Source organism: Cricetulus griseus, chromosome 6 (assembly GCF_003668045.3).
Source record: "Cricetulus griseus strain 17A/GY chromosome 6, alternate assembly CriGri-PICRH-1.0, whole genome shotgun sequence".
In the NCBI taxonomy this organism is placed as follows: domain Eukaryota; kingdom Metazoa; phylum Chordata; class Mammalia; order Rodentia; family Cricetidae; genus Cricetulus; species Cricetulus griseus.
The window spans coordinates 374,815-402,799 of NC_048599.1; the positions used below are offsets into that span (position 1 = coordinate 374,815).

The window sequence follows — 27,985 nt, forward strand, 5'->3', positions numbered from 1 at the left end:
GCCTTAAAAAGGACCCCAGAGTCCTTCAGTCACTAAGAAGTCTCCTGGGCTGCCATAGCACCCCACATAATGAGCTTCCAGCTGAGGGCATTAGAAGCTGGACCGTATGGTGGTGCCTATGATAGCTGGAGCAGGAGGAGCACAAGTAGCAAGCCAGCATATAGTCAGATCCTGTTTACACCTCCTCACAAGAAGTAAGAGTAAGATGACTTCATTTCACTGTCACCTCAAGTTCCAACAGACAGGTAACCAAAGACAACAATTCTAAGAGCTTTTTACTTTTTAGCCAGTGGCATATCTGACTTTTAAAAAGCTTTTAACTTTCAAATAATCACTGATCAAAAGTTGCAAAGAGATTTACAGGGAAGTCCTAAACTCCTTTCTAATACCCTATTAACTGACTGTACATTTTTCAATGGGCAGGGGAAAGTTGGTGGGTCTGTCTTTGAGAATACATGGTTCCCTGTACATCTATCTCCCAGGAACCAAGCACCTTTCAATCGTTTAGTATTCACTGACTGACTTCCTGGTGAGAGGGCCATAGCCCAGCTGTTACTAAGTTCATTTGCATTCACTCAATAAATACTGGGGACATACTAAAAATCTTACCTAGAAAAAATGTTACATATGTTAAGCAAGAGTCAAGTGCTGTGTGAAAATTAAGCAAGCAAGGAAGGGAGAAAAATGGGAAGTAGAGAGGTGAAATTCTAAGTAATAGAATCTAAGAATATCTCACAGAACAGGAATAAGTGAGTGTTCAAGAAAAAAATCAAGAGCTGAGCACTTAAATTTGTTCATAGCCTACCAAGGAGCCTGTAGGGGCAAGGAGAGTGTGAGGCAGGGAGCTTAAAACTCTCCAAGGACTGATGCACCACCTCTTCCCAAAAGGGTCTCCATTCAGAGCTTACACTGGCTCCACACTTGGGGTCCACACAGACAGGCCAACCTAAGTATGAAAACACTGATAACGGCCAGGCAGTGGTGGCACAAGCCTTTAGTCCCGGCACTAAGGTGGCAGAGACATGCTGTGCTGAGTTCAAGGATCTTTATGAGTTCAAAGCCAGCTTGGTCTACAGAGTGAGTTCCAGGACAGCCAAGGCTACACAAAAAAACCAAAAAAGAAAAGAAAAAAGAAACCACTGATACAGATAACAGAGTCTTAACACATTAGGTCAGAAACGGTCCAGAAACACTTAAGTCCTGACTTTTTTTTTTTTGCCAACCAACAGATGGCTATTTCCTTAAATAAAAAATTATCGTACAACTGTTACGAGTTCTTCCTTTAGGTAACCGTGACAATATACATACATATACATATATATACATATATGTATATGTATGTATTCTTTGTTATTAAGTAGTGTTTGTTTTTTTTTTTTTCAACAGACAAATCACCCAATTTTCCGTAAGTCCAAACGGAAAACAAAGCTACTTTTGCATTCTTTTTCCAAAGACGCACTTAAAGAATTCGGAAAATCATCTCCTAGGCACAAGGAAAAACAAGCTTTTAATCCAGCCAGATAACACAAATTGGAGCCTAAACGGATGAGTCCCTAATAACTTTCCCTAACAGAATTACACAAAAGCGCCTCTTAAAATGTCATTGTGAAGCATATAATTTTTTTTTCACAGGTAAATGCTTTTGGAATTTACAACTGCAAGGCAATTTTCCGCGCCCCAGGCTGTGAACGAGCCTCGGAGCCTTCAATGCCCTCCTCCCTACACCAGAGTTTCTGCGTCCTGGGTGCCGCGGAGGCGGCCGAGCGTGCGGACCCGGGTTGGCCCGGAAAGCCTCGTCCCCGCGCCGCCGCGCGGTGCGCAAGGTCGAGCGGGGCCTAGCGGCGCCCAGGGCCCAGCCCGACTGAAGGCCGGCCGCCATTTCCGGCTGTGGGCAGCCTTCACCTCGTTCTGCGGCGCCCTCGCCCCGCTCCCCTCCCCTCCCCCGGCTCCCGCGGCTCCACCTAATTCGAGGGCCACCCGGCAGTGAGCTCACCTGTCGGCCTGCCCGCCTGTCCACCGGTCCCGCGGCTCCGCTCTCCGTACCGGCGCTGATGGGCAGCCGGCCGTCCTACAGCTCGGCCTGAGGATCCGGGGCGGCGACAGCGGTAGCAGCGGCAGAGGACGGCGGAAGCAGCACCGGCGGCGGCGAGAACGCGCACGCTCATGAACTGGCACTCGCGCCCCGGAAGGACGTGTGCTCGCCGGGTCAGAACCGGCTGCGCAAGCGCCCAGAGCGCCACATAGAGGCTCCGCCTGTGGGGGCGGAGCCAACGTAGCAGCCCTGCGGGGAGTCTCGGGAGCTCCGGTAGACCTGGGGTCCCAGAAAGGCGGTGCCCCGATGGTGGATCTCTGGGAAGGGTTAAAGAGGTGGGCGGAGCCTGCAGCCTCTAAACCAGGATGCCGCTGCCGTCAAGCAGGGCCCCGGCGTGAGGGTCGCTCCATCGCCTCTGGACATGAGGTGAATCATGCCCCAGAAAGCAGACAAGCAGCACTCCACTGAGTAAATGCGCCCTTGTTTAGCAGTTGAGTTTGCTCAGTGCTTCAGTTAAGCCTCAAAAAATTTACTTCTCATTAACAAAATCTAGAGAGGGAGATGGCGGGGAGAAGCAGACCTTCATCTTCATCGCTAGCCACTGCTGTGGGACTGACATTTTTTGGTCATCTCTGGAGACCACCCAGAAAGTACTTTCTTGCTTGCCTCCCCAGTCACTGAAAAACCAACCGCCATTACTTAGCGATCCTCTAGGTATCACCTGCAACCATGTGCGAGGACGGATAAGGACTTTTCCTTCTCTCCCATACAGTCTTTGTTCATCCTGTTCATTTATTAAGGAGAAACCTGGTCACCTTGCCTATTACCCCCTGTAATAATCCCACCATTTCGTCAGGCATGATGGTGCACACTTTTAATTCCAGCAGGCAGATCTCTGAGTTCGAGGCCAGCTTGGTCTAAAAAGCGAGTTCCAGAACAGCCAGGGCTACACAGAGAAACCTTGTCTTGAAAATAAATAATCCTATCGTTTCAAGTGCTACTGTGTTTTTAGGCAGATACCCAGAGCTACCAAAATGATCTTTGTGGCAAGTGCTCCTACACTTTCACTTTCATTCTTGCCTATCAACCATTTTTATTATAATTTTTAGATTATAATTACACTATTTCCCCCTCCAACCCTTTTATGTTCTCTCTCCTCTCTAAATTCACGGCCTCTTTTTTGTTGTCACATATGTAATTCCTAGATATAGGAATAACCTGCTTAGTCTGTATGTTACTTGTATGTGTACATCTTCAAGGCTGACCAAATTGCTATGTGCTTTCCCTCAGGAAGATTGTTTCTCCAGCTCTCACAATTCCTTAGTTGCCTGTATTTCTTGGTTTAGGGCTGAGGCCTTGTGGGCATTCTCCCTTACACATTAACATGTCTGCTGATGTCCTTGTTCAGGTTGAAGTTAGTCAGACATGTTGGCTAGACTTCATGGATGTAGCTTCTGGCATTAAAGCAAACTTCCTGTCCCCCTAGTTCTTACAATCTTTCTTTCCCCTCTTCTACAATGATCCCTGAGCCTTAGGTGCAAGAGTTGTGTTGTAGATGCATCAATTGGGACTGGGCTCTACAACTCTGCAGTTTGATAGTTGCAGTTTTCTATGATGATCTGCATCTATTTGAAAGAGGCTTCTTTGATTAAGGGTGAAAACTACACATATCTGTGGGTATAATGATAACTATTTAGGATGTAACTAGGGATTATGCTGGTTTAGTAAAGTGATCCATGACTTCACTAGCCCCAGAAGTAGTTGGCTAGGTTTCCAGTGTCAGGCATGATTCCCCTCTTCCTGAGCAGGCCTTAAGTCCAATCAGAAAGGTATTGGTTATGACCAAGTTATAGATGGGTGCTACTAATGTGACCATAAATCAGCTTTCAAAACAAAGCAAATGACACTCAAGGCCTCCCATAATGAACTTAGCAAAATCCAATCTTTCCCAACAGGGTCTGTTCACATCACCCAATTGGATGTCTTTTCTCTTCATTCATACTTTGTGCACACTGGTTGAATTTGAATTGACTTGTTCCAGGCTCAGACTTTGAGTAGGGGATAGCTCAAGAAACTCAGTAAGTTGCACAACATGAAGCAAGTAAGAAAATCAATAAGCAGGAAGACCATGTTATCTATTAACTCAATAAAAGGAAAGCCAGGTGCAATGACACATGCCTGTCATCCTAGCAGAGACAGGAGGCTCTTGAATTTGAGGTAGGGGGTTATATAATGAGACCATTTGAGGGGGAGAACATGAGTGAAAAATTCCACAGTTGGAAGAAATAGAAAAATGGACCTGGAACCCACTGAAAACTGAAGCTATAAAGCTGTCTATGTTGGGAACTGTAAGAAAAAAAATCATTCAGCCTTAAATGAATCCCTCAAGATCTAGGATTGTCTCTAATATCTCCAAATACTTAAGTTTTATGTACTAAGATGTTAGTGGTAGTATCATAAATAATAGTGAAAATGGCAAAAATCCTACACCTTTAATCAAGAGACAACAGCAGGAGGATCTAGAGTTCAGGGCCAGCCTGGTCTACAAAGTGAGTTCCAGGACAGACAGAGCAACACAGAAACCTTATCTTGGGAAAAGAAACAAAAATTTATAATAGTGAAAATGGAAAATTGCCACCCAACTGCCCAAATATGTACATTCAAATGGAATATACCATAAAAGTGTATACAAAATAGCTGGGTAGTGGCGGTATATGCCTTTAATCCCAGCACTAAAAGGCAGGAAGATGTCTGAGTTTGAGGCCAGCCTGGTCTACATAGTGAGGTCAAGAACAGCCAGGACTACACAGTGAAACCCTGTCTTGAAATACAAAAACAAAGGAGCATATACAAAATAGCTATGGGGAAAAAAATGGCTACAACACACACACACACACACACACACACAATGCTTGTGATAACTCTTCACAGTAAACTCTGCAAAAGCATGATGTTTAAAAAATTTACAAATATTCATAATTAAATGAGTCAATCGTTTTTGTTTTTATTCATTTTTTTTTTTTTTTTTGAAGACAGGCTCTCTCTGTGTAGTCCTATCTTGAAACTCTTCATAGACTAGACTGGCCTCAAGTTCACAGATATCTGTTGTAAAATAGAATATCCGTTTAACTATGTAAAGATGTGTTACATTTGTTTATGCTGCCTTTGTTTACCTATGTTTCACCTTGCCTGCCTAAGGCGCCTGATTTGTCTAATAAAAAGCTGAACTGTCAATAGAAAAAGGTGGGGCTGGCAGGCAGAAAAAAAAGGGAGGACCAGTCGGCCAGACACGGAGGAAGCAGGATGGACAGTACATAGATGAGGTACATGAGCCTTGGGGTAGCACATAGATTAATAGAAATGGGTTAATTTAATTTTTTTTTTAAAGATAGCTTAGAAATAAGCTTAAGATAAGGCTGAGCGGGCTGGAGAGATGGCTCAGAGGTTAAGAGCACTGGCTGCTCTTCCAGAGGTCCTGAGTTCAATTCCCAGCAACCACATGGTGGCTCACAACCATCTGTTATGAAATCTGGTGTGCAGATATACATGGAAGCAGAATGTTGTATACATAATAAATAAAATCTTTAAAAGAAAAAGATAAGGCTGAGCATCCATAATTAGTTTCTGTGTCATGATTTGGGGGCTGTCAATCTAAGAAAGCCTGCTGCAGATATCCACCTTCCTCTGCCTCCTAAGTGCTGGGATTTAAGGTATGCACCACTATGCCAAGAGAGTAAGCCAACATTTAAGAGACCATATGACAGAGAGATATCTGACAAATACTGGCAGTAGTTAACTTGAGGGGGGTTTCATATTTGCCTTTGATGCTAAGTGCTTTATTTAACCCTTCATTTATATAAGGCAGATTCCACCATCCTCAATCTGAGTCTTCAGTTATAGTTGCTCTTCCCCAGTACAAGCTTCTCAAACCCATTTCACTCATTCCAGTCCACCATATGCTCTGACCTACATCACACCTCATTTTATTAGAACCAAAGTTGGTCAAAGGAAGACATCTTCAAGGAGTTCAATTCTTGAGATCTGGGTCCATGAACACAATCATGCACCCACAAAGCCTGGCAAGCAATCTCATAGCCACTGATTAATTTAAGGTATCTGCTTAATGATCAGAATGCACCGGACTGTCTTCCAATATAACCAAGGGTAAATATTGAATTTCTAGTCCAGATCCAGTTGCTGCCCTGCCCGGTGTGAGGGCCACTCCCCATCCCACCCACACCATCATCCCTTCTGACCTGGCCAACAATTCCAACTTACCCTGTTCACTAAGCACTTAAGAGTCTTCAGTTACTCATCATTATTTCACATGGCCCCTCATCTGCAGAAAAGGATCACACCTCCTAAAGGTTGTTATGCCAAGGAGTGACAATCTTCTCTCAGTGGGGCTTAAGATGCTGGTCTTCTCAATGCCCACTTATGCCAGGTGAGTTCTTGGGTATCATCCAACCTCGAGGCAAAAGCCAGCAAAGCTAGATGATCACAGGACAAAAGGGCACCTTCAGTGCAGCTGATCTTGATAATGGACTGCAGGCCTCTCAACTGCATGCCTGGCATGTATCCCTGGTCTCATCCAGAGATGCAGCTTCTACACAAGTCCCTCCCTTTATATGCACACTAATGACGTGTAATTTGTACATGACTGTCTCCTGTCTGCCCCCATTCAAAGCAAGGAATCATGTGCATTCACTCCCCACTCTTTTGTCATTATCCTAAAAGACATACCAAACAAATCGATGTGGATTTTCCTCCAAAGGAATGCTTTATTGACAAGTTGCCTGTTATTCTTTGTAGGAAGATACATCAGTGACCTGCACTCCTGTAGCCTGCCTCCTCACACTATTGTTTTTAATCCTGAAAGAGAAGACACCAAGATATCTCTTCTTCAGCTCCCCAGTTCCTCACTGTTCCTTGCTTTGTGTGGTACAGTATTCTAAGGGTATCCAAAGAAACCAAGGAACTTGATAATCAAAGGATACATCACACCGGATCAAACCAGACACTTAAATGGACAGACCCCATCCCCCTCCAGGAGTGCAGAAATGTGCACAAAAGACAAAGTATTTGCCCTGCTAAGAGCCACTAAGGCACAGTGCTGCCCCTCCCTCCAGACCATGCCTCCCAACACTCAGGGCCCTGGCATTGAGAGGATGCAGAATGTGGCAATTGGAGGCAGGAGAAGGGAACTTAGAAATCTTTGTAGCTCCTGAGAAAAGATGACAGCAGAGTTCTGGCTGAACCAAAACCACATCCCCTATCTGACCTGCAGGGCTGGTTCTGCTTTTCATTTAGTTTTTGTGTAATGGACAGGTAGGCAGGAACTATGAACCATAGCCCTGCTCACTGTCAGTAAAGCAACACTGTGCAGGGCATATCCCATTAAGATGCCAAAGACTGAGGCTTTTTTCCTTCTCTCAATGCTCCTGACACACAGCACAAGAGCCTTGTGCCAGAGTGGAAAGCTACTGGGAAATGCCATTCTTCAAAAGAACCAAGTTTTGCACACCAGGAGATAGTGTTAGAGAAATAAAACGCACTAACTGGTACTGGCAGAGTATGAGATGGGCCAGAGGTAAAACTCTACATAGTACTCATAACTCATTTAAGAACCCTCATTTATAGGGATATTAAAAAAGACTATAAACAAATAAAGCATAAGGCAATGTAAGGCTTGAATTCAAAGAAATATTTTTTTCAATAATGAGGCTAAAGTTGTTTTGCCTCACTTTTTTTCTATTTAATTTTTGAAAAGTCCATCACACTTAAAAAATAGTGGATCTGCTTCTGCCAAAGCAAGGTTGTTTTCTAAGAATGAAGCAGTTGCTTATGTTTCCTTTCTAGGGTCTCAGAAAATAGAGAACTCTCTCATTTCTCAAATCTATATGAAAAACTATAACCATGCAGGATGACCTCGGTGAGTATATTCCTTGAGGAGGGCAGGCAAGGAAATGCTGACAATTATTACCCCTGACAATTCTTCCCCTCAGCATTCTGGTGAGACCAGCAAAGGGAACATTGCTCCTGTTCAATACTCCTCGAGCCCCTCCACCCTGTCCACTTCCTGTGGCCCTGGAAAGGATGGCACAGTGATCTGCTTCATCTATGAACTTTAGTGTAAAACATTTATGTACAAGACTGTTCTCTAATTCATGCCAAGGCAGCAGCCACATCTGCATGTAGATGGGTATGACTGTCTTCAAAACCAGCTCTTCACTGGCCCTGGCTGGTTGCTCTGTCATGCAGAGTTGCAGCTGTGATGATGAGGGTGTGCTTCTGTATTCTGTGGCTGATAAGCTATAACAAGCTTAGAAAGGGGCATGATCCGATAATGGCTGGTCACCACTTCCAGGTGAGGAAGGGAGGTTATCGCTGCCATTCTCTCTGCTACCCACAACCTTAGACTATAGAAAAAACAGAGAAAGTAAACCTAAGACACAACAAAAAACAGAATAGGTCCAGGGACCATGTTCAACTCTCTACACAGGTTTATGCAACATGAACACTAGTCAGCAATGAAAAGAAATGAGTCAATGACACACAAGAGTCTGGATAGGTTCCCCAAGAATTACTCATTGTGGTGTTTAGAAAAGTACTCATACTGTGTGCTTCCACTAGATTGATTATATTTTGCATATTAAGAAACATGTATCTGGGGGCTGGAGAGATGGCTCAGAGGTTAAGAGCACTGGCTGCTCTTCCAGAGGTCCTGAGTTCAATTCCCAGCAACCATATGGTGGCTCACAACCATCTGTTATGAGATCTGGTGCCCTCTTCTGGTGTGCAGATATACATGGAAGCAGAATGTTGTATACATAATAAATAAATAAAATCTTTAAAAAAAAAAAGAAAAGAAAAAAGAAACATATATCTGGGGGAGGGAGCTGGAGAAATGGCTCATTGATCTAGAGCACTTGTTGCTCTTGGAAAGGATTCAAGTTCAGTTACCAACACCTACGTAGTAGCTCACAACTGCCTTTTTCTGACCTTCACAAGATCAGGCATGCACATAGTGAATATACATACTTGCAGGCAAAACACAAAGTAAAAAAAAAAAAATTTTTTTTTTTTTTGAGACAGGGTATATTATATATCAATAGATGTCCTGGAACTCTCTATATAAACCAGACTGGCCTAGAATTCATGGAGATTTGCCTGCATCTGCTTCCCAAGTGCTGGGATTAAACGTTCTGCTTATGTGTGCATGGTATAGGTATGAATGGATGTAGAGACAAGAGGTTGACATGAGATATTTTCCTTAATCATTCCTCACATTATTTACTAAAGCAAATTATCTCACCAAACCCTCACCTCAGGGACTTAGCTAGTCTAGCTAGCCAGTATGCCCTGGAGATACCCTGTCTCTAACTCCAGAATATTGTGGGATTATAGGCAGGCTACCACACCTACCTGACTTTTTCATGCTAGGGATCTAGATTCCAGTCCTTGGGCCACTAAGAATGGCCTCAGCAGGTAAAGGTTCTTGCCACTAAGACTGACCACCTGAGTTTGATCCCTGGGATCCACATGGTAAAAGGAGAGACAAGTTTTCTTCTGACCTACACATGTGTGCCATGGCATATATACATACCCTCCCCCAAATAAATTTTAAAAGAGAAATAGAACTGAATTTGAGTTCTCATTTTTGTGCTGCAAGTGTTTATCCAAGTCATCTCTACAACCTAAGAGACATTCTTAAAAGGATAAAATTATAGAGATGAACAAACTAGGGGTTGGCAGGGCAAAGGAAGAAGGAAGGTGGGCATGACTCCAGAGGCACTGATAAATAAGAATGTGTTTCAGCTTGCTTTGATGGCATATACCTATAATCCTAGGACTTCGGAGGCAGAGACAGATGAACTGAATTTAAGGTGAGCCTGGTCTACAGAGTGAATTCCAGGCCATGCTACACAGTGAGGCCCTGTCTCAAAAAATTAAAAACAAAAACAGAGTCTTTGTGTCGAGACTTTTCCCAAGTTCTGTAAGATGTTATTACTGCAGGAACAACATGAGAGGCACAAAAGGCCTTTAACATGAGTCCTGTAATAACTGATTCCTCAATAATAAATAAATTGATTCAATAGATCACACACATACTTCAAGAAACCATGCAGCCCAGGGATAGTTACCTTTATGGTCCCCACTCGGTCTTCAAATGACTTGAAGGTTGCAGAGTTCCTTTAAAGAGAGAAGGGAGATGCTGGCATGAAGAACTGTTTTGTCACCTCATCTTCTTCATTGAAGGACCTACAGCTAGGACTATGACCAGTTCCTAAACTCTCATCATGAAAGCATGACACAACAGAAAGGAGAACAATGACCTTGAAAACTCTACACAGGGTCATTTTTGGGTGCTTTCCAGGTTGGGTCCAGATGTCATTTAAGAGTACTGTACTGCTCTGAGTATATTAATAAAACACGGCTCAAATTATTAAAAAAAAAAAAAAAAAAAAAAAAAAAAAAAGCATACTGTAAATCCCTGACTACAGTGTTCAGGATCCTTGCTGCAATCTAAGTAGACAGCCTTGATCAAGATCACATGCAGCTCAGTGGGGTCATCAAGCACTGAAAAAAACAAAAGACACCTTAGGAGGTCCCCTGCTAGGAGAGCAAGAATATGGTCCCCCATTATCACAAATCATGCAATCAAGTTCCCACGTTTTAGGAAATCACTGGAGTCAACACACTTAGAGTACAAGTGAGCGTCACCCAAAAAAAAAAAAAAAAAAAAAAAAAAAAAAAAAAAAGCCACCTCTTGATCATATTGTCTCCTCTGTTTTTTAGTTTTTTTTTTTTTTTTTAGTGTTGGGATTATGAGAATTCCTGGAGCCTTTCAAGTATATCTTCAGACAAACCACATAAAAGGGAAATCACAGACAATTTTAGAATAGTAGAGGGTAGGAAGACAGAGGAGAAAAGTCCTCACACAGTAAGACACAACAATCTTCCTAACAACAATGTACTTTGCTGAGGCACTATGCTTGGCCAAACAGGTGAGAAGCAACAGGCTACACTAGAGATGGTCCCACTGGGCTCTGAAAATGAGGTCTCCAGAGATCCATCTATGGAGGTCCCAGGTCCTTGTGCCAGCCTCTCTAACCCTCCCTGCTGAAACCACAGGCATCCAGAGCTAGAGCTTGCAAAGTTAAGTGTGGGTCATAGGTTCACATAATGGTTCCCTTCTCGAAAGAAGTTTCCTTCCCATGAGCTCTTCCTTGCCAGCCTATATACAGTCTTTAGCTGAGAGGAAGCTGCCAAGAAAATGAAGACACATGGATTGGGGAACACAGAAGTACAAGGTAGACTGGTATTGCTGCCCACCCCCACCCACAGACATTTCTGGAGCAATGGAAGCAGGCATACATTACCTCATGGCCGGCATACTTATCGAGTGGCGGATGGAGTAGCTGCTGCTTGGAAGCATGGTGAAAGCAGAGAAGGAAGCAAGAATTAGCCCATGGTGCCAGATCAGCCCACACTCGCCAGCTTAGCTCACATATAAGAAGAGGCAAGACTCTCCCAGCACCATGAGAGTGAGCTACTGACCCTTTCTACACAATGCCCTCTCTTGCAGCTCCGAGGGTTTCCAATGCTACCATTGCTGAGCAGTGTGGCACTGACCAAGAAGAGCATTAAAACAGGGAAACTGAAATCAGGGGTATACACCATTAGTCCTACCACTAGAAGGCAGAGACAGGTATATCTCTGAGTTCAAATCTAGCCTAGTCTACAAAACAACTTCCAGCCCAACCAGGAGTACACAATGAGACTCAAAACAAACAAACAAAAAACAAAAACAAAAACAAATAACAAACAAAACAGGGAAACTGTGTGGAGACCTAGACTAGGGCTTTTGGGAATATTTGGGACACAGTCTTCAGGTGCCCACAGCAAGTTGAATGATGTTTTGACAAAAGTATAACATACAAAGTAAGTTAAGTAAAAATATTTAAAGTCACAGATTGCTCTGATTTGGCTTTAGATCTCCCAGTGCCTACTACTAGGATGTGGCAATACTGCAGATGTCAGCATGAAGACTCCTAGAGAGGAGTATCTAAGGGCTTTCAAATAATAAATTAAACAAGTCTGGAGCATAGGATTGCTTCTCACAAACAAGAACACAGGGTCTGTACATGATAGGACTGAGAACACAAGGGACAGGGTTGATATTTCCTCCTATATGATAATGCTTATTTTCAGGCACAAACTTAGATATGGACATTTGCCATATGATGTTAGATCAGTCATTTACTGCCCCAGGAACATTCAATCCAGTCAGGTCCAGATGAGGCACTCAAAAGGGACAGTCATATAAACCATGCCTTGTGAGCAAGAAGCTGCCTACTGGGTACCATGCTGAGGCAGAGGGGGCTTCCACTGCACTGGCTTTCCTACTTCCACCCAGCGAAGTCCCCCATTGGCCTACCAGAGACCACCCTGCCCTAATATAGGTGTGTCCATAGGTCATGTCCAAGGTCACCTTACCTAAAGGAGTGTGAGAACGGATGAGCCCTGAAAGATAGCAGCAGGAGAAAAGAAGAAAGACAGCATTATTAAGCAAGAGAGGCCATATAAGACCCCCAATAGAAGCCCTATGTCTCTCTGTTCAAATTCTGGAAGGTTAAGTAGGGTTAGCTTGTGAAAAGACATTCTGAATGCTTCTTTAGTGCTTAAACTGATAGGAACAGCAGAATAGCCCCATCCTGACTCCACAAAAGGCTAGTAAGAAAGCATATCTGACAACCATATGGTTCATGACACTGTATTTCTGAGCATTGTTACATGTATAACAATACAAACAATTACATGTTAAAGGAGAGAAAGCAAAAGGAGGTCTTAAAAACAAAACAAAACAAAACAAAACAAACAAACAAACAAAAAAACCCTGAGACATAAATAGCCCAGTGAGTAAAGACTTGAGATATGACACAGTGAGCCAGCCAGGCTGGGTCAACACTTCATGTCCATGGAGCACCTTGCATTCTCTGAAAGCTAAACAGGAACCCAAGCACCATAAGATGACCTATAACATACTAGGAGCTAAGCACTAAGACTCTAGGCTGTATCACAGAGGCCAGCCTAGAACAAATCCATGGCCAAGGGCAGGTGCTAGCATAATAGAACAACATAGCTAGTCACTCTTTCACAGTACGACCCCCCTCCACCCCCAAATTGCTGAAATCTATGAGTGACCCTGAGCAGAGTCTAATCCCAACACAGAAGGGACCACTGGAGAATGCACTCACCACTCTGTAGGTTTAAGTAGGGTCATCAAACCTAATTCTCTCTTTCCATCCCAAGTTCAGGGTATATCAGAGGCTCCTGGAGCTCCAATGGCTCTAGGACTGGTCTACCATGGACAGAAACATCCATCTAACCCTCCTAAACACATGCTATTAACTTCCTGAGTATAAATTACAAGCCTGTGGTAGCACCACACGCCTTTAATCCCAGCACTGGGAGGCAGAGGCAGGCGGATCTCTGTGAGTTCAAGGCCAGCCTGGTCTTCAAAGAGAGTTCCAGGACAGTATCCAAAACGACAGAGAAACCCTGTCTCAACTCTCCCCCCACCACAAAAAAAGAAACTATGAGCATGATAGACCTGGGCCACAGAAACCACTGTGGTTGGTTATGAGATGATGGGGGCTCTGCTGTGGACCAGAGAAATCAGAGTTCAAAACACCAATACAAACACCAACAGATATGCTCTCTTCCCAGGGAGAAGACACAAAGTAAACAGGAAGCCTGTTGGGCACTGTGAACACAATCAGCACAACCACCCAACTGGAGAGAACCAGTTTCTCTGACCTTGTTGAAAACCCTCCCTTGTCACTGTGGTTGGCCCACACATGCCAGAGCATTGACTGCTATGCCAGCATCACTGCCACAGGGACCCTGCTAACTGCCTACCATAGTCCCAAGACTGCATGACATAGGGTCAATAGCAAATTCCAGTTCTCTGAGGAGAAAACAGGAACTATTTCTTCTCCAACAAGGATCATGTCTTATGGTCCCAAAGAAAGGCAGGCCACATAAAAAAACAGTTCCATCAAGACAACTAAACATAGTCGGGTAACAGAACTACACCGCCTTTAATCCCAACACTCCCAAGGCAGAAACAGGCAGATCTTAGTAAATTGGAGGCCAGCTTGGTCTACAGAGCAAGTTCCAGGACAGCCAAGACTACACAAAGAAACCCTATCTCAAAAAACAAAAAACAAACAAAAAGATGGCTAAACAGGCTAGGCATAGTATCTATGTCTTCAATACCAATACTCAGGAGCTAGAGGCAGGTGGATCTCTATGGGTTTGAGACGAGCTGATCCACTTAGTAAGTTCAAGACCAGTTAAGTATACATTGTGAGACTCTGTCTCAAAAAAAGAAAAAAATATGGCTCAGAGCCTTTTCCATCAACACCAAGGTATGCCCATCCTATCAGATTTCTACCAGAATACTCTGAACAGATAAAAAAGCAGTAAAACTGAGTGTGGTATCTCATGCCTCTAATCCCCACATTTGGAAAGCTGACACAGTAAAATTACTGTAAGTCTACATGCAGAGTGATGAACTATCTCAAAAGGACAACACACACACACAGAGAGAGAGAGAGAGAGAGAGAGAGAGAGAGACAGAGAGACAGAGAGGGAGGGAGAGAGAGAGAGAGGGAGAGAGAGAGAGTGAGAACACCTGAAATGAACAAGTAACCTATTTTTCAGGAAGAAAAGAATGATAGTTCCTGGGAGCTAGTCAGGATACCAGTGGTATAATCAGCAACTACCCACCACTAGACATAGCATCTTACAGTTCAAGAAGCCCTAAGCTGATCCTAAAGACAACATGTGACCTGCCCTAAACACTCCATCTCATCCTAGGCAACATCACTGCTTTGCAAAAGTGCTACAGGGAACCAGGTGGTGGTGGCACACGCCTTTAATCCCAGCACTCGGGAGGCAGAGGCAAATGGATCTTTGTGAGTTCGAGACCAGCCTGGTCTACAAAAGCTAGTTCCAGGACAGCCTCCAAAGCCACAGAGAAACCCTGTCTCAAAACCAAAAACAAAAAAACCAAAAAAAAAAAAACAAAAAAAAGTGCTACAGGGAAAAGAGACTAGCAATCTTTCTTTTCCCAAGTAATACAAAAATGGCCAAAGGCTGACAAGAGGAGTAAGAGGAATTCCCACAAAGGTCTACAAGTAGACTGGTCCAGGATCATGAGTGTCCCTATGTTATGTGTCTGAACCCTTGACTTGAAGCAGGTTTCCAACTGCTTACCTCATGTCTCCCAGCTTCCTACTGATGGCAGAGCCCATGGTGGACAATGCAGCAGATGTCTTCTGTCCTGCCTGTGAAAGGGTTTCTTGAGTCTTCTTGTAACTGGGAAAAAGACACACCACTTAGATTAACTAAACAGCAAGGGCAGTAACAGTCCATCATAAAAGAAGCAAAGTATGTAGAGAACCCCCATGAGAAAAGCAGGGAGGAGTTGGGCAGGTGGTAAACACTCACTGGGTGGCGACGACATGCTCCCTGGGCCCCTACAATGCTGACCTACTGCAGTTTCTCAACTTCCACTTCATCTAACCCTGACCTGAGACTTTACTACTCTCCTGTTTTCTTATGATACTTCTGATTGCTCAGGAAGCCAAACCCTGCTGACAACAGACATGCTAGGTCTGGCAGTAGACTTGGGCAGGCAATGCCGAAGCAGCAAAGGCCAAGAGAGTTATCAGCTCCTGGTCCAGCCAATTCAAACTCAAAGCTTCCCCTTCCAATTCCCACATAAGACAAAGCACAGCTGAAGAGCATCCATGAAGGATGTCCCCAATGTGGTTTAGCACCTGTGCAGTGCCTTCATTATGCTGAATGAAGAGCCCTGTGATTTCCAGCACTTTCTAGACAATATCCTTCCAGAACATGAACATCCTTTTCTCATGCTCCCTCTACAGTGCATAGGCGGCCTTTGCCCACAGCAATGACCACCATCTCACCTCCTCCCACTCCCTCTACTGTTTATCCACATAAATACACACCACACTGAGATATGACTCTACAACAGTGATACCAATGGGATGACTATAATGACGGGCAGAGATACTATGGAGTCCATCATAAGGATTGTGGTTCCCTGTTGGCTCTGCTACAACAACAACAAAAAGACAACAGTCTTGAAAACAACCAAGATCATAGAAAAACAAATAACCAATGCCTCATTCAAAACCTTTAGATCACAGCTCCTCACCGGATTGATCTGGGGAACTTGAAGCTGAGTCAGGAGTAGATGGAGACTCATGAGACTGGTTAGTATCACACCATGGTATCCTGAAGAACTTCCTCCACATACCTTGCAAAGCCTAAAGTGAGGGTTATCAGTAACTGGCTTTCCAAGGGCTTCCTGCCCTTACCTCCTACAGGAGATCTGGTAAGAACATTTGCCAGTCCACAGGTTACAGACAGGTCTGGTGACCCACAAGGTTCCTGTAGCTTCCTTTTGAGCCTACCCAAGCCCAGGGTACACAGCACTTTCCTACCAAAGCTAACAAAGCGAGATTCCTAAAAAAAGTACACTTCACTGCAAACCAAGAGTTTCTTTAAAACATCAAGTTTGGCCAGCGTTGATGTCGCACACCTTTAATCCCAGCACTCGGGAGGTAGAGGCAGGCGGATCTCTGTGAGTTCGAGACCAGCCTGGTCTCCAGAGCGAGTGCTAGGATAGGCTCCAAAGCTACCCAGAGAAACCCTGTCTCGAGAAAAAAAAAAAAAAAAAAAAAAAAATCAAGTTTGGGGCTGGAGAGATGGCTCAATGGTTAAACGCACTGACTGTTCTTCCAGAAGACCAGGGTTCAATTCCCAGCACCCACATGGCAGTTCACAACTGGCTGTAACTCTAAGACCTGACACCTTCAAACAGACATGTATGCAGGCAAAATGCTAATGTAGATAAAATAAATAAATTACAAAAAAAAAACATCAAGTTCAAGGTAACTAAGGACTACAGTATTTATCCGCAGAAATATAAATTCAAGATAACTAGTACCTACAAAAGGGAGAGAGAAGGGGAAAAATCAGGCAGAGAGAGAGAGAGACAGAGACAGAGACAGAGACAGAGACAGAGAGAGACAGAGAGAACACAAACATACTCGAGTCAGTCACACATGGTAGCACATGCCTATAATCCTGGCACTTGGGAAGCTAAAGTAGGAGGATAAAAAGTCTGAAGCCATGCTAAACTGCACAGCAAGACCTTATTTCAAAATAGGAAGTGAAAGAGGGAGAGAGGGAGAGAGGGAAAGAAGGAAGGCAGGTCATAAGGTTATCACTCAGGTCCATAGGCTCCAGTGCTGCAGCACACTGTGACAGCCTCATATACCCAGACAAACATAATCCTTGGCAACCTAGGAATCACCACATGACACAACTGGAGAAGCTAAACTCAGAAAGTGATAACTGGAAACCAGAGACAGAGGTAGCTAGGGAGCACTGTGCTGTGCTGCCTGAGACAGCTCCTCTTTGAGACTTAGAACAAGGGTTCTCAACCTGCAGGTCAAGACCCCTTTGAGGGGGTCAAGGATCTTTCCACAGGAGTCACATACCAGATATTCTGCATATCAGATACTTACATTACAATTCATAAAAGCAGCAAATTACATTTTTGAAATAGCAACAAAAATACTTTTATTGTTGGGGGTCACCAGCATTAGGAAGGTTGAAAACTACTGTCTTGGAAGAACCTGAACAGGCAGTGTATCTGTCAGCAACTGTGGATGTGCTTTCCCTGCCCTTCTAGCCAACCTCACTTTCTTCTTAGGCTCACCAGAAGATACAGCTCCCTATACACAGTAACTCATTCTCCTAATACCTACATCTGGGCAACCTTGTTAGGCTGCAAAGCTACAAGCAGGAGCTTCTCTGTCATCTTACCCTGATTGACACTAGTTGTGCTGTTAAAACTATAGCCCAAAGAACTCAAAGTAAAAGGTAAACCAACCAGTAACTACAGAGTTTATATGGTACACTCAACACTGTTGTTTCTAGTTATTGCTACTTATAAAAAGAATGCAACAAGATCTCATGACCCATAGAACATGGATGTTCCTTTATACACAAATGACTAAGAAAGCAAGCCACACTCCCACGGCATCTCAGCTGTATAAGTGCAGTACAATTTTCTCAGGGCTATGCACAGAGAGGCAGACACTAATGAATCCCATGTTGTTCCAGTCCTCCAGCATGCTACTGGCTGAAAGGAAACTACAAACACATAGGTCAAGAGGGTCAGGAAGCTTGCACATATGGCCTTCCTCTATGAAACTGCTAGGCTAAGTCAAATCAACCAGCAGTCCAGCACCTGAATTCTGATCAAGATAGGCACTAACCAAGCAGAGGAATCTTTAGCCAAGCAAGTGGCATCTTTAGTCCTATTCCCATTACCCTGTTTTCTTAATAAAGAATGTGTCTAGCTTAGGAATCACAGCTGACAGACAGCTCTTCCCCCAAAAGATGGGACAAAAAAACAGAAGAAGGCCTCTGCCAGAGGAAGTGACTGGAATGGGGTGTTCCATAAGCCACACTTCCACACAAAGCCATAGATTTCTCTGGGAGATATCAGAATCCATGTATTTCATGTGAGCTCTTCAAGAAATTTTTCAAGATGGCATCCTAGACAGCTCTATATAAGGTGATTTCTCAAACACCATGAATATACATTTCTCCCAAGACTATCTCCATATTGAATCTGCATTATGAGCCTGTCTAGGGCTCTAGCAGCATAAATGACAAATGTCTCCACCAAGGGAATATATGCTTCCAGCAAACTCACTGTCTAGTGTAGTCCTGAAGACAACTGTCAGTGCTCATAGGAAAGCTAAGGTAACAACTGGGTGTTGAACCAAAGCAAACCAGAGCTTTCTACACCCGACTGCTTCCCATATGACACCAGACCTTAAGGCCCTACACACACAGGGAACCAAGGTGGTTCCCAGGCACCTTTAGGATAAGCTCAGCAGAATTTCCTTTAGGCCAAGCATGGAAGCTTTCTAGTAACCATGTCAGCATTTCCTTCTAAAAGGAGACTATTTACTGGCAGTCAAATCTTCCAGAAACCATCTCCTGAAGTTTGATTAAATCATGAATCAACCCAGCAGAGGACAAAGATATTATAATAAGACATAGGTAAATGACATGCTATTACCTAGATTAAGGATCCCAAAACAACAGAAGTCACTAAACTATAGCTTTGACAGACATACAGCGCCTCCCCACAAGTAATTCATGCTCTACTGATATTTTATGTGGTTGACAGTGCAGCACCTCCAGATCACAGAACTTCATGAACCCACCAACATGTGCCATCATTACTCCTACCCCCACCAAGAATCTCCTATATACCAACAGCTGGAGCTGAACCTGAGGGCAGAGGACTGGAAGACAAGCACAAAATCCACCACCACCAACAGGTCAGATGGCATCAACCACCACATCACTGCCACAAGTCAGGGTGTATTTAATATTCAGAGACACTGCCCACTCAGTTCAGGAAACTCACACAACCACACAGAGAACTTTAAGCATGGTCTGGTGACTCGGTGGATTTCTCTAACTACTGTACTTTATCCTTCAGGTATTCAAAGCATATTTTTAGTTATAGTTAGGAAAAGAACAGTAGCCAGCAAGCACTGAGAGACAGTTTGTGCCAAGGGTGCAGCTTCCCTGCCCCAGGAAGACAGCAAGAAGAGTGAGGAAGGGCACCGACAGCATTGGCACTCACAGGTCAGACTGGGTCACTTTCTCATTCCACTCTCCAAGTTTCTCAGACGTTTTCACATAGCTAAAAACAGAAAGTCTGTGATGAATATCTGACATGATTTCAATACAGGCTTCAGGCTGCAGGTAAGACTCCAGAGAAGACAGAAACACTGCCTGGCAACATCCCTGCTCTGCAGCCCACCCAAACAGTCCAGAGCCACTACCATGCCTGTGTAGGTCCAGGGCTAGCTAGGACTCTACAGGACAAAGATGATCACACCCTCTCCCAAACACAACACAGGAACACCTGGTCTTTTAACAGCAGAAGGCTCCTGGAAAGGGCACAGCTCACGGCCCCTGCATGCTCTGACAGTTATTATGAGACTGGACTCAAAGTCTCCAACATCCTAGTACAGAAACATGGGGTTTCTATAGGTGAAATTTATAAAATGTGATTCAATTTTTGCTTCTTTAGTAAAAAGCTTCTGGAGACATCCCCCAAAGGAATGCTTTAACAAGGGAGAAATATGGACACAAATACAGCAAACTCTAACCAAATTCTAACAGTTCAGTCACATGTAAGACTGGGACCCACTTCTACAGACACAGAAAAGTTCTCTAAAGACCTCTTTGGTGCGCTGACCAATTTGGACCCAGGGGAAACACTTTCTACTTGGACACCTAGCTAAATCCAGCTACCTTTTGAAATACATGTAGATTTCATGCTCTGAGTAAAAACAGGCAGAGTCCCTAAGAACTCACCTATTCCCAGCAGGCTCATTTAATACTGAGTGTTACAAAGCATCTTATTCCCCAGCACCCATACTCTCCATCAACAAGAAAGAGGCTTATCCCTAGTGAACACTTCTTAGCCAAAGGAACATCCCCAACATGGGACTGGTACCTACGCAGTAGAGACCTGCACATCATGCCAGCTCCTAGACAGGTTCTGCTTCAGCTCCCCTAAAGTAGAGAGGCCCAGCCTCCTTTTCAGCTCTCCACAGTGCCTCTCTTTAGCTGCCAGGACCTGGCGCAGAGTGATGATTTCTTCTTCCACCTGTAAAAGAAGCAGGGCTGGGATATAGCTCAATTGGTAGAGTGCTTGCCTTGCATATAGGGGGCCCTGAGTTAGAACCCCAGCATAAAAAAATAAAAATTAAAAATACAGTTGACGTGAGAGGCTATGACTACTACAAGAAGTGACCAGCAAACATCTTTACATAGGTTGTAATGAGACTTTTTTCTTTTAAATAACTTATTTTTATTTTATGTGTGTTGATGTTTTGCCTGCATATATATCTGTGTGAGGATGCCAGATCTGTTGGACCTGGAGTTACAGACAGCTGTGAGCTGCCATGTGGGTGCTGGGAATTGAACTCAGATCCTCTGGAATAGCAGTGAGCGCTCTTAACCACTGAGCTATCTCTCCAGCCCATAATGAGACTTTCTTAGAGGTTTTCACTTACAGAAACACTATCTTAAAAATAGTACCCACAATGGCAGCTGTTCTGCTTTTATCTGGCATCAGCACCCCAGCTTCTGGAAAACTCTACCACCATTCTAGTCAGTAGTTCTCTAGGACTGTAAACCCACTTTTCCCATTTCCCTTAAGCCTCAGGAGCTTAAGGGAAGTGAGCTCTCCATAAGACTGGACATGAGTTTTAGGACACAAGTCTCTTTTCCAATGGGTTCTGGGCCTGGCTTAGATATAGCAACTGAATCTGCTAGAAGTGAGGACCCACTGAGGAATCCCCTGTACAGTAAAAAAAAAGGAAGCAGAATTGACAGAGGGACAGAGACTTAGGGGACAGAGAAGCTTTCTAATGGCAACTGTTGTTCCAGAGGTCAACTCCAAGCCTTGGTGAGAGCTAGTTACTCAACAGAAGAGTAATATTCATTCTCATTCATTCTCCACGCCCCTCTTCTCTCACCCCCCCACCAAATTTGGAGACAGGTTGCTTTGTGTACCCCTGACCTTCAGAACTCAATCTGTAGACCAGGCTGGCCTCGAACTCAGAGATCCACCTGCCTCTACCTCCTGAGTGCAGGGATTAAAGGCATGTAACACTACCGCCCACTTGTCCTTTGTTCTTATGGCAAACTAAAAGACTGGGGGGACATTTTTTGAGACAGAGGTTCTCTGTGTAACTCAATTTGTAGACCAGGCTCACCTCAAACTCACAGAGATCAGAGAAGAGATCCCAAATGCTGGGATTAAAGGAATGTGCTACTCCTGCCTGGCTAACAAAGATTCTTGATAATTTTGAAGGGTTCCCACTATGGAATATTTCCCCAATAGTTTTAGTCATAGTAAAATAGCTACACTGAAAAATAATTTCTTCTCAGTCAGGCCAAGTGGTACAGTACTACAGTCCCAGGAGACAATTGCTTGACCCTATATGGGGTGAAATCCCTAATCATAAAGATAAAAAAAAAAGAGCACTGGGCAGTGGTGGCTCATGCTTTTAATCCCAGCACTCCAGAGGTAGAGGCAGGCGGATCTCTGTGAATTCGAGACCAGCCTGGTCTACAAGAGCTAGTTCCAGGAAAGCCTCCAAAGCCACAGAGAAACCCTGTCTCTAAAAAACAAAAAACAAAACAAAAAAGAGTGGATGGTGGTTGAGCACACCTTTAATCCCAGTGCTCAGGAGACAGAGGCTGTCAGATCTCTGAATTTGAGGCCAACCTAGGGAGTAAGTTCCAGTACAGCCAGAGCTGTTAAACAGAAAACTTTGTCTTGGGAAGAAGGAAGGAAGGAAGGAAAGAAGGAAGGAAGGAAGGAAGGAAGGAAGGAAGGAAGGAAGGAAGGAAGGAAAAAAAAAGTAAACATGGTGCCACTTGCCTGTGATCCTAGCACTTGGAAGAGGCAGGAGAACTATGAATTAGAGGCCAACCTAAAACAAACTAAAGCACACATTATTGTGCAGACATCCTCTTCATGGGGCACCTAGTATTTCCAGACAGAGTGGTGAGATGAGATCAGGCCCTGCCTTCAACAGGTGATTCAAGTCTACACTTTACAAATAGGCACATGAAAAGAGATAGCCCAGTAGACACAGAATGCAGGTAACACCCCAGCAACAGCTCTGTCACAGGGTTAAGCCATGTTCTACTCTCTGCATAACCCAAAGGGTCTCATCATCACACCAGAATAGGAAATAAAACCAAGGCACCTTAGCAAGCTCAGCCCGTAGCTCTTCTTCCTCCACCTCTGTCAGGCCCTCTACAGCTTGAGCTCGGGAGGCCACACCTGGGCCAACAGGGACATCAGTCATGAAATCAGACAGCACACCTTTGTTAGGAGAATTCAGGTTGATATCTGTCAGAGACAAAAATGAAGTCAAAAAGTGTCAAGTAAGTTGTTACTCTACTAGGGAAGAAGCAAGAATGAAAGAAATTGGTGGCCAAAAGAAGGCAGGAGAACACTAGAAATTAGAAATATCTCTAAAAGCCTATGATAATGAGCTGGGCATTGGACGGAGAACAGCTACTTCTTGAGCACCTGAGATGCAAACTCAATACCACCTGTGCTGCTAGAGTACAAGAAACACCAGTGAAGGCAGCCAAACCACAGGTTCTGGTTTCCCTTGTGAAAATATTATCTTCTACAGCAGGAAGCCCTACTTCAAAGAAACCAATCCAATCTAATAAAGTTTCTATTTTGGGTTTTTTGGGTTTTTTTTTTTGTTTTGTTTTGTTTTGTTTTTTGCATGAAGGAAGTAAATATAGCAAGTGTTACTTTCCATTCAACTCAAGGAATGCTAAAGATTACATACATGGAATACATGTTAGTCATCCAGCCCCAGTAATGAATCAGCAAAACAAAAATCACCTTTAATCCCATCCCTGATCCTCTCACAGACAGATGGCCATATATACAAAGAGAGGAAGGAGTGCATTCTTTCACACACCTAGCATACTAGACACACTTCAAGTTCCTGGAGTCACCATTTTTTCTTGACATTAGGCACATCCTCCTATCTGCACGATTATCTCAAAAGATACCACATAAAGCAAACCATTCTTACCAGGCATGGTGGTTCACATCTTTAATACCAGCACTCAGGAGGCAGAGGCAGGCAGACATCTGTGAGTTCAACACCAGCTTGGTTAAAAGCATAGAACAGAAAGAAAAACATCTTAATCACATATAAGTTTGTCAACTGCACAAATTCTAAAATCTTCTAAATACACATTGAAAACACTAGAAAACAAGATGTTCTGCTCAACAGTAGGTGACAACATTTTTTTACAGACTTTTTTTTTTTTTCAAGTTTTAGTGTGTAGCCCTGGCTATCCTGGAACTCGGTAGACCAGATTGGTCTCAGAGATCTGCCTCTGCCGCCCTAGTGCTGGGTTTAAAGGAGTGTGACACCACACCTAACTGTATTTTTTTTTTTTTTTAAAGAATCTGACTTTGACTTTTGCTTCTTTCATGCAAGTCTGTAGGGCATTTTCTTGATTGAAATTTATTTATTTATGGGGCAGGAGAGATTGTTCAGTAGCTAAGAGCTCTTGCTGCTCTTCCAGAAGACCTTAATTCAATTACCAGCACCCACACAGTAGCTCACAACCACCTGTCACTTCAGTTCCCAGGAGTCCAATGTCCTCTTCTGACCTCCACTGGCACCAAGCACACAAGGTACACAGACATACATGCAGACAAAACACAAACATAAAATAAAAAAAGAAAAACTAAAATAAAAGATTTACTTATTTGTGCCGGGTGTTGGTGGCACATGCCCTTAATCGCAGCACTCGGGAGGCAGAGGCAGGTGGATCTCTGTGAGTTCGAGGCCAGCCTGCTCTCCAGAGCGAGTGCCAGGATAGGCTCCAAAGCTACACAGAGAAACCCTGTCTCAAAAAACCAAAAAAAAAAAAAAAAAAAAAAAAAAAAAAAAAAAAAAAATTGGGGCTGGAGAGATGGCTCAGAGGTTAAGAGCACTGACTGCTCTTCCAGAGGTCCTGAGTTCAATTCCCAGCAACCACATGGTGGCTCACAACCATCCATTATAAGATCTGGTGCCCTCTTCTGGTGTTCAGATATACATGGAAACAGAATGTTGTGTACATAATAAATAAATAAAATCTTTAAAAAAAAGATTTTAAAAAAATCAATACTAAAAAAAAAAAAAAAAATTGTGTGGGTAGGGCATGAGTAGAGGTCAGAGAACAACTTGGAGAAGTCAGTTCTTTCCTCCCATCAGGCTGGGACCTGGGCATCAAAAATCAGGTTGTTAGGCTTGGCATCAAGCATCTTTATCTTGCCAGTTCATGACTTGAATTCTCATTCTATTGTATTTTATTGGTGTTTTTTGCCTGTATGTATGTATGTATGTATGTATGTATGTATGTATGTGTGAGGGTATTGGATCCTGGAGTTATAGACAGTTGTGAGCTGCCATTCAGGTGCTGGGAATTTAACTCAGGTCCTGGGAATTTAACTCAGGTCCTCTGGAATAGCAGTCAGGCTCTTAAGTGCTGAGCCATCTCTCCAGCCCCTAATGACTTGAATGTTTAACTAAGATTTTTTAACTGAGAGTTTATTTCATCATCTATATTCATTGTGCTGAATCTACTCATATTCAGTTAAGTACCTCAAAAATCTCTACAAATATAGGGTTGGAGAATGTTTTCTATTGTCATATATTGGGGTGATAAAATACCATGACTAAAAGCAACTTTGGGAGAAAAGAATTATTTCACTTACACATCACAATCCATTATCAAAGGAAGTCGGGGCAGGAACCTGGAGGCAGGAGCTGATGCAGAGGCTGTGGAGGAATGCTTTTACTGGCTTGCTTAGCCTGCTTTCTGATATTATCAGAGAACCATTTGCACAGGGGTGGCAGTGAGCTGGGGCCTCCCATGTCAATCATCAATCAAGAAAATGCCCTACAGACTTGCTCATAGGTCAATCCTATAAATGTATTTTCTCAATTAAGATTTCTTTTTCCCACCAGGCAATGGTGGCATATGCCTTTATTCCCAGGACTCTGGAGGCAGTGGCAAGCAGATCTCTGTGAGTTCAAGGCCAGACTGATCTACGGAGCAAGTTCCAGGACAGTCAAAGCTACAAAAAGAAACCCTGTCTTAAAAAAAAAACAAAACAACAACAACAACAAAGATTCCTTCTTCTCACATGACTCTAATTTGTGTCAGGTTGACAAACACTAGCCAGCACACAGAGTAACCTCTGTTTACTATCTATTGAGGATACCAGTGGCTTCAAATTTGTCCTCTCTTCCTCTCCCCCTCTCCTCTTTCCTTTCTTTTTTATTGTGGTGCCAGGCTAGAACCACAGACTCACACCTACTAGAGAAAGACCTTTACCATTGTTGTGTAAAGTTTCCTCTGAAATTGAAAATATTCCATCTCCCAGGGATAGCTCCTTAAGGAAGAAGGCAAACAACTCAAAATAGCTTCAGGAAATCCCTGAAACTAACTAGGTTCACTAAGGCCCTCCCAGCCAGAATCAACAATAAAAGCTGAAAGTCCTTCAGAGACAAGTGAAACTGAGCTGCAAAGAAGACTCTTGAGACCAGAACAGCTTCTGGAAGAAGCAGAAATCAGGCCAAACCTGGAAAACATTTAGACCAACTGAGGCTCCTGGAAAAGACACTCTCCACGAGAACTTCCAAAGCTCAAATACCCATCAAAGTAGAAACACATTCAGAAAGTATAAGAACCCAGAAATTCTGCCCCCCCAGGGGGGCTCGCCTTTAATCCCAGCACCTAGGAGGCAGAGGCAGAGGCAGAGGGATCTCTGATTTCGAGGCCAGCCTGGTCTAAAGAGCAAGTTCAAAGACAGCCAGGGGAACACAGGGAAACCCTGTCTCAGAAAAACAAAACCAAACCCTAGAAATTCTAATACTTAGGTAATGTGTCGGTGCAGGTCAAACCGTGGAAAAGCTTTCTGAGGTTAGCTAGTGTAGTTAAGTAAGCATCCCCACTTGTACCACCTCAAGATTTTAATCTCCTGAGTCTGAGCCACACTTCTCTGTGGCAACCTCATACTGGTCTCCGGTGTCTTGTTTTGGCATCAGTTCTGTTCTGGGTGTGCCCCTGACTCACTCTACCCTTCTCCCATGAGGCAACCTCTTAAGTAGGTTACAGCGGCGTTACCACCCAAGGGGCGCTGCCCTAAACACAAGGATGGTTGCACCGCCCCTTCCCTGTAGAGAGCCGCCCACAACGCCTCGGCTAGAGTTCAGCACCAGATGGGGGTAGTCCCAAGGGAACAACGAAAGATAGAGGGCCGCAGAGCCAGCAAGTGGCGAACAGATAGTGAACCGCATAAGGAGAAATGTCTGGAGTTAAGAAACTCTAGGAACGGAGAGGGCGCCGAGGAACGCCGCTTCAGAGACATCCCAGGGGAGGCCCAGGTGCCGTAACAAGGCAGAAACAGCACACACATAACGACCATCAGGAAGGAGCCTTGAGGTCAACGGCCTGTCGGCCGAAGAAAGGCCATGAATCGGACCGGTGAAGGCAGAGAGGACTGAGGGGGCCGAGTCGCGACTGCCGGAATGCGGCGCAGCCCCTACCCACTTGCGGGTACCTTGGCTGGCGGAGTCCATATTCAGTGGCAGCTGGGCTGTAGCTGGCGTCGGCACGGAGATCGTAGGCACGACAGGAGCTAAGCTCCGAGTACTGGAAGCTGGCAGCCGCGTACACGCGAGCCAGTGGAACTGTAGGGCCGCAGCTGTAATACGTAATCAGCAACGCGCTGCCTTACTTCCGCTTGGGTTTGTGCTCCGCCTAATTCACGGCCCTCGCTCAAGTGGTGTCCAATGAGAATGTCCTCTGGCCCTACGTAAGACTAAATCATTCACTTTTATAGCTCCAAACTACAACGAAGCGGGAAGTAATTCTTCCAGGCTGGTTCCACCACTAAGATTCCTGGGTAAAAAAGGTCATAGTGGCCGGAGCTTGAGGGATGGTTCGGTTTGTGTCACAGTGCGCTGACCCCCATGATATCCTCGGCTACGAGCCTCTCGGCGAGTCAAACTCAGGCCTTTGCATCCTCCCAGCCCCTTGTCAACCCCTCCCCGCCTCCGGTAAATTCTTTTGGGTTTTGGTTTTGGAGACAGCTGACTATATAGACAAGGACCACCTTGAATGTAACGATCCTCTGGCCTACACCTCGCTAGTGCTAGGATTACAGGAGTAAGCTATCACAGCCGATTTATATCG

The 27,985-nt window shown here is 44.2% G+C and overlaps 2 protein-coding genes across 8 annotated transcripts in view; both read right to left on the reverse strand.

Annotated features, from left to right (window-relative positions):
* Dnajc5 (DnaJ heat shock protein family (Hsp40) member C5) overlaps positions 1 to 2,128 on the reverse strand; it is a 28,902-nt gene extending 26,774 nt beyond the window's left edge. The window contains exon 1 of the mRNA XM_027420004.2: positions 1,994 to 2,128. The gene's annotated coding sequence lies outside the window, so the exon portion shown is untranslated. The remainder of the gene's footprint in view (positions 1 to 1,993) is intronic.
* A 4,659-nt stretch (positions 2,129 to 6,787) lies between these two features.
* On the reverse strand, positions 6,788 to 27,515 carry Tpd52l2 (TPD52 like 2). Of its 7 annotated transcripts, none has more exons than XM_027420000.2 (8): positions 27,351 to 27,514; positions 22,963 to 23,108; positions 20,698 to 20,846; positions 19,812 to 19,871; positions 15,320 to 15,421; positions 11,416 to 11,457; positions 10,177 to 10,225; positions 6,788 to 6,904 (listed from the first exon to the last, which is right to left on the reverse strand). In XM_027420000.2, exons 1-8 carry the CDS (start codon positions 27,367 to 27,369, stop codon positions 6,899 to 6,901), a joined length of 573 nt encoding a protein of 190 aa, XP_027275801.1. In that variant the 5' UTR covers positions 27,370 to 27,514; the 3' UTR covers positions 6,788 to 6,898. The 7 variants fall into 7 exon arrangements, with proteins under 7 accessions (XP_027275801.1, XP_027275796.1, XP_027275799.1 ...); XM_027419995.2 differs by having other exon boundaries at positions 6,788 to 8,451; XM_027419998.2 differs by lacking the exon at positions 19,812 to 19,871 and having other exon boundaries at positions 6,788 to 8,451; positions 27,351 to 27,515.
* Between the last annotated feature and the right edge of the window lie 470 nt (positions 27,516 to 27,985).

What these genes read in the sequence shown, in the direction of transcription:
- Tpd52l2 (XM_027419995.2), bottom strand. An exon ending in AGGAAGCTGGGAGACATGAG is followed by an intron (nt 11,458 to 15,319) that starts GTAAGCAGTTGG and finishes GCTTCCAAGCAG; the next exon opens with CAGCTACTCCATCCGCCACT. An exon ending in ACCGAGTGGGGACCATAAAG is followed by an intron (nt 8,452 to 10,176) that starts GTAACTATCCCT and finishes TTTTTTCTATAG; the next exon opens with TCTAAGGTTGTGGGTAGCAG.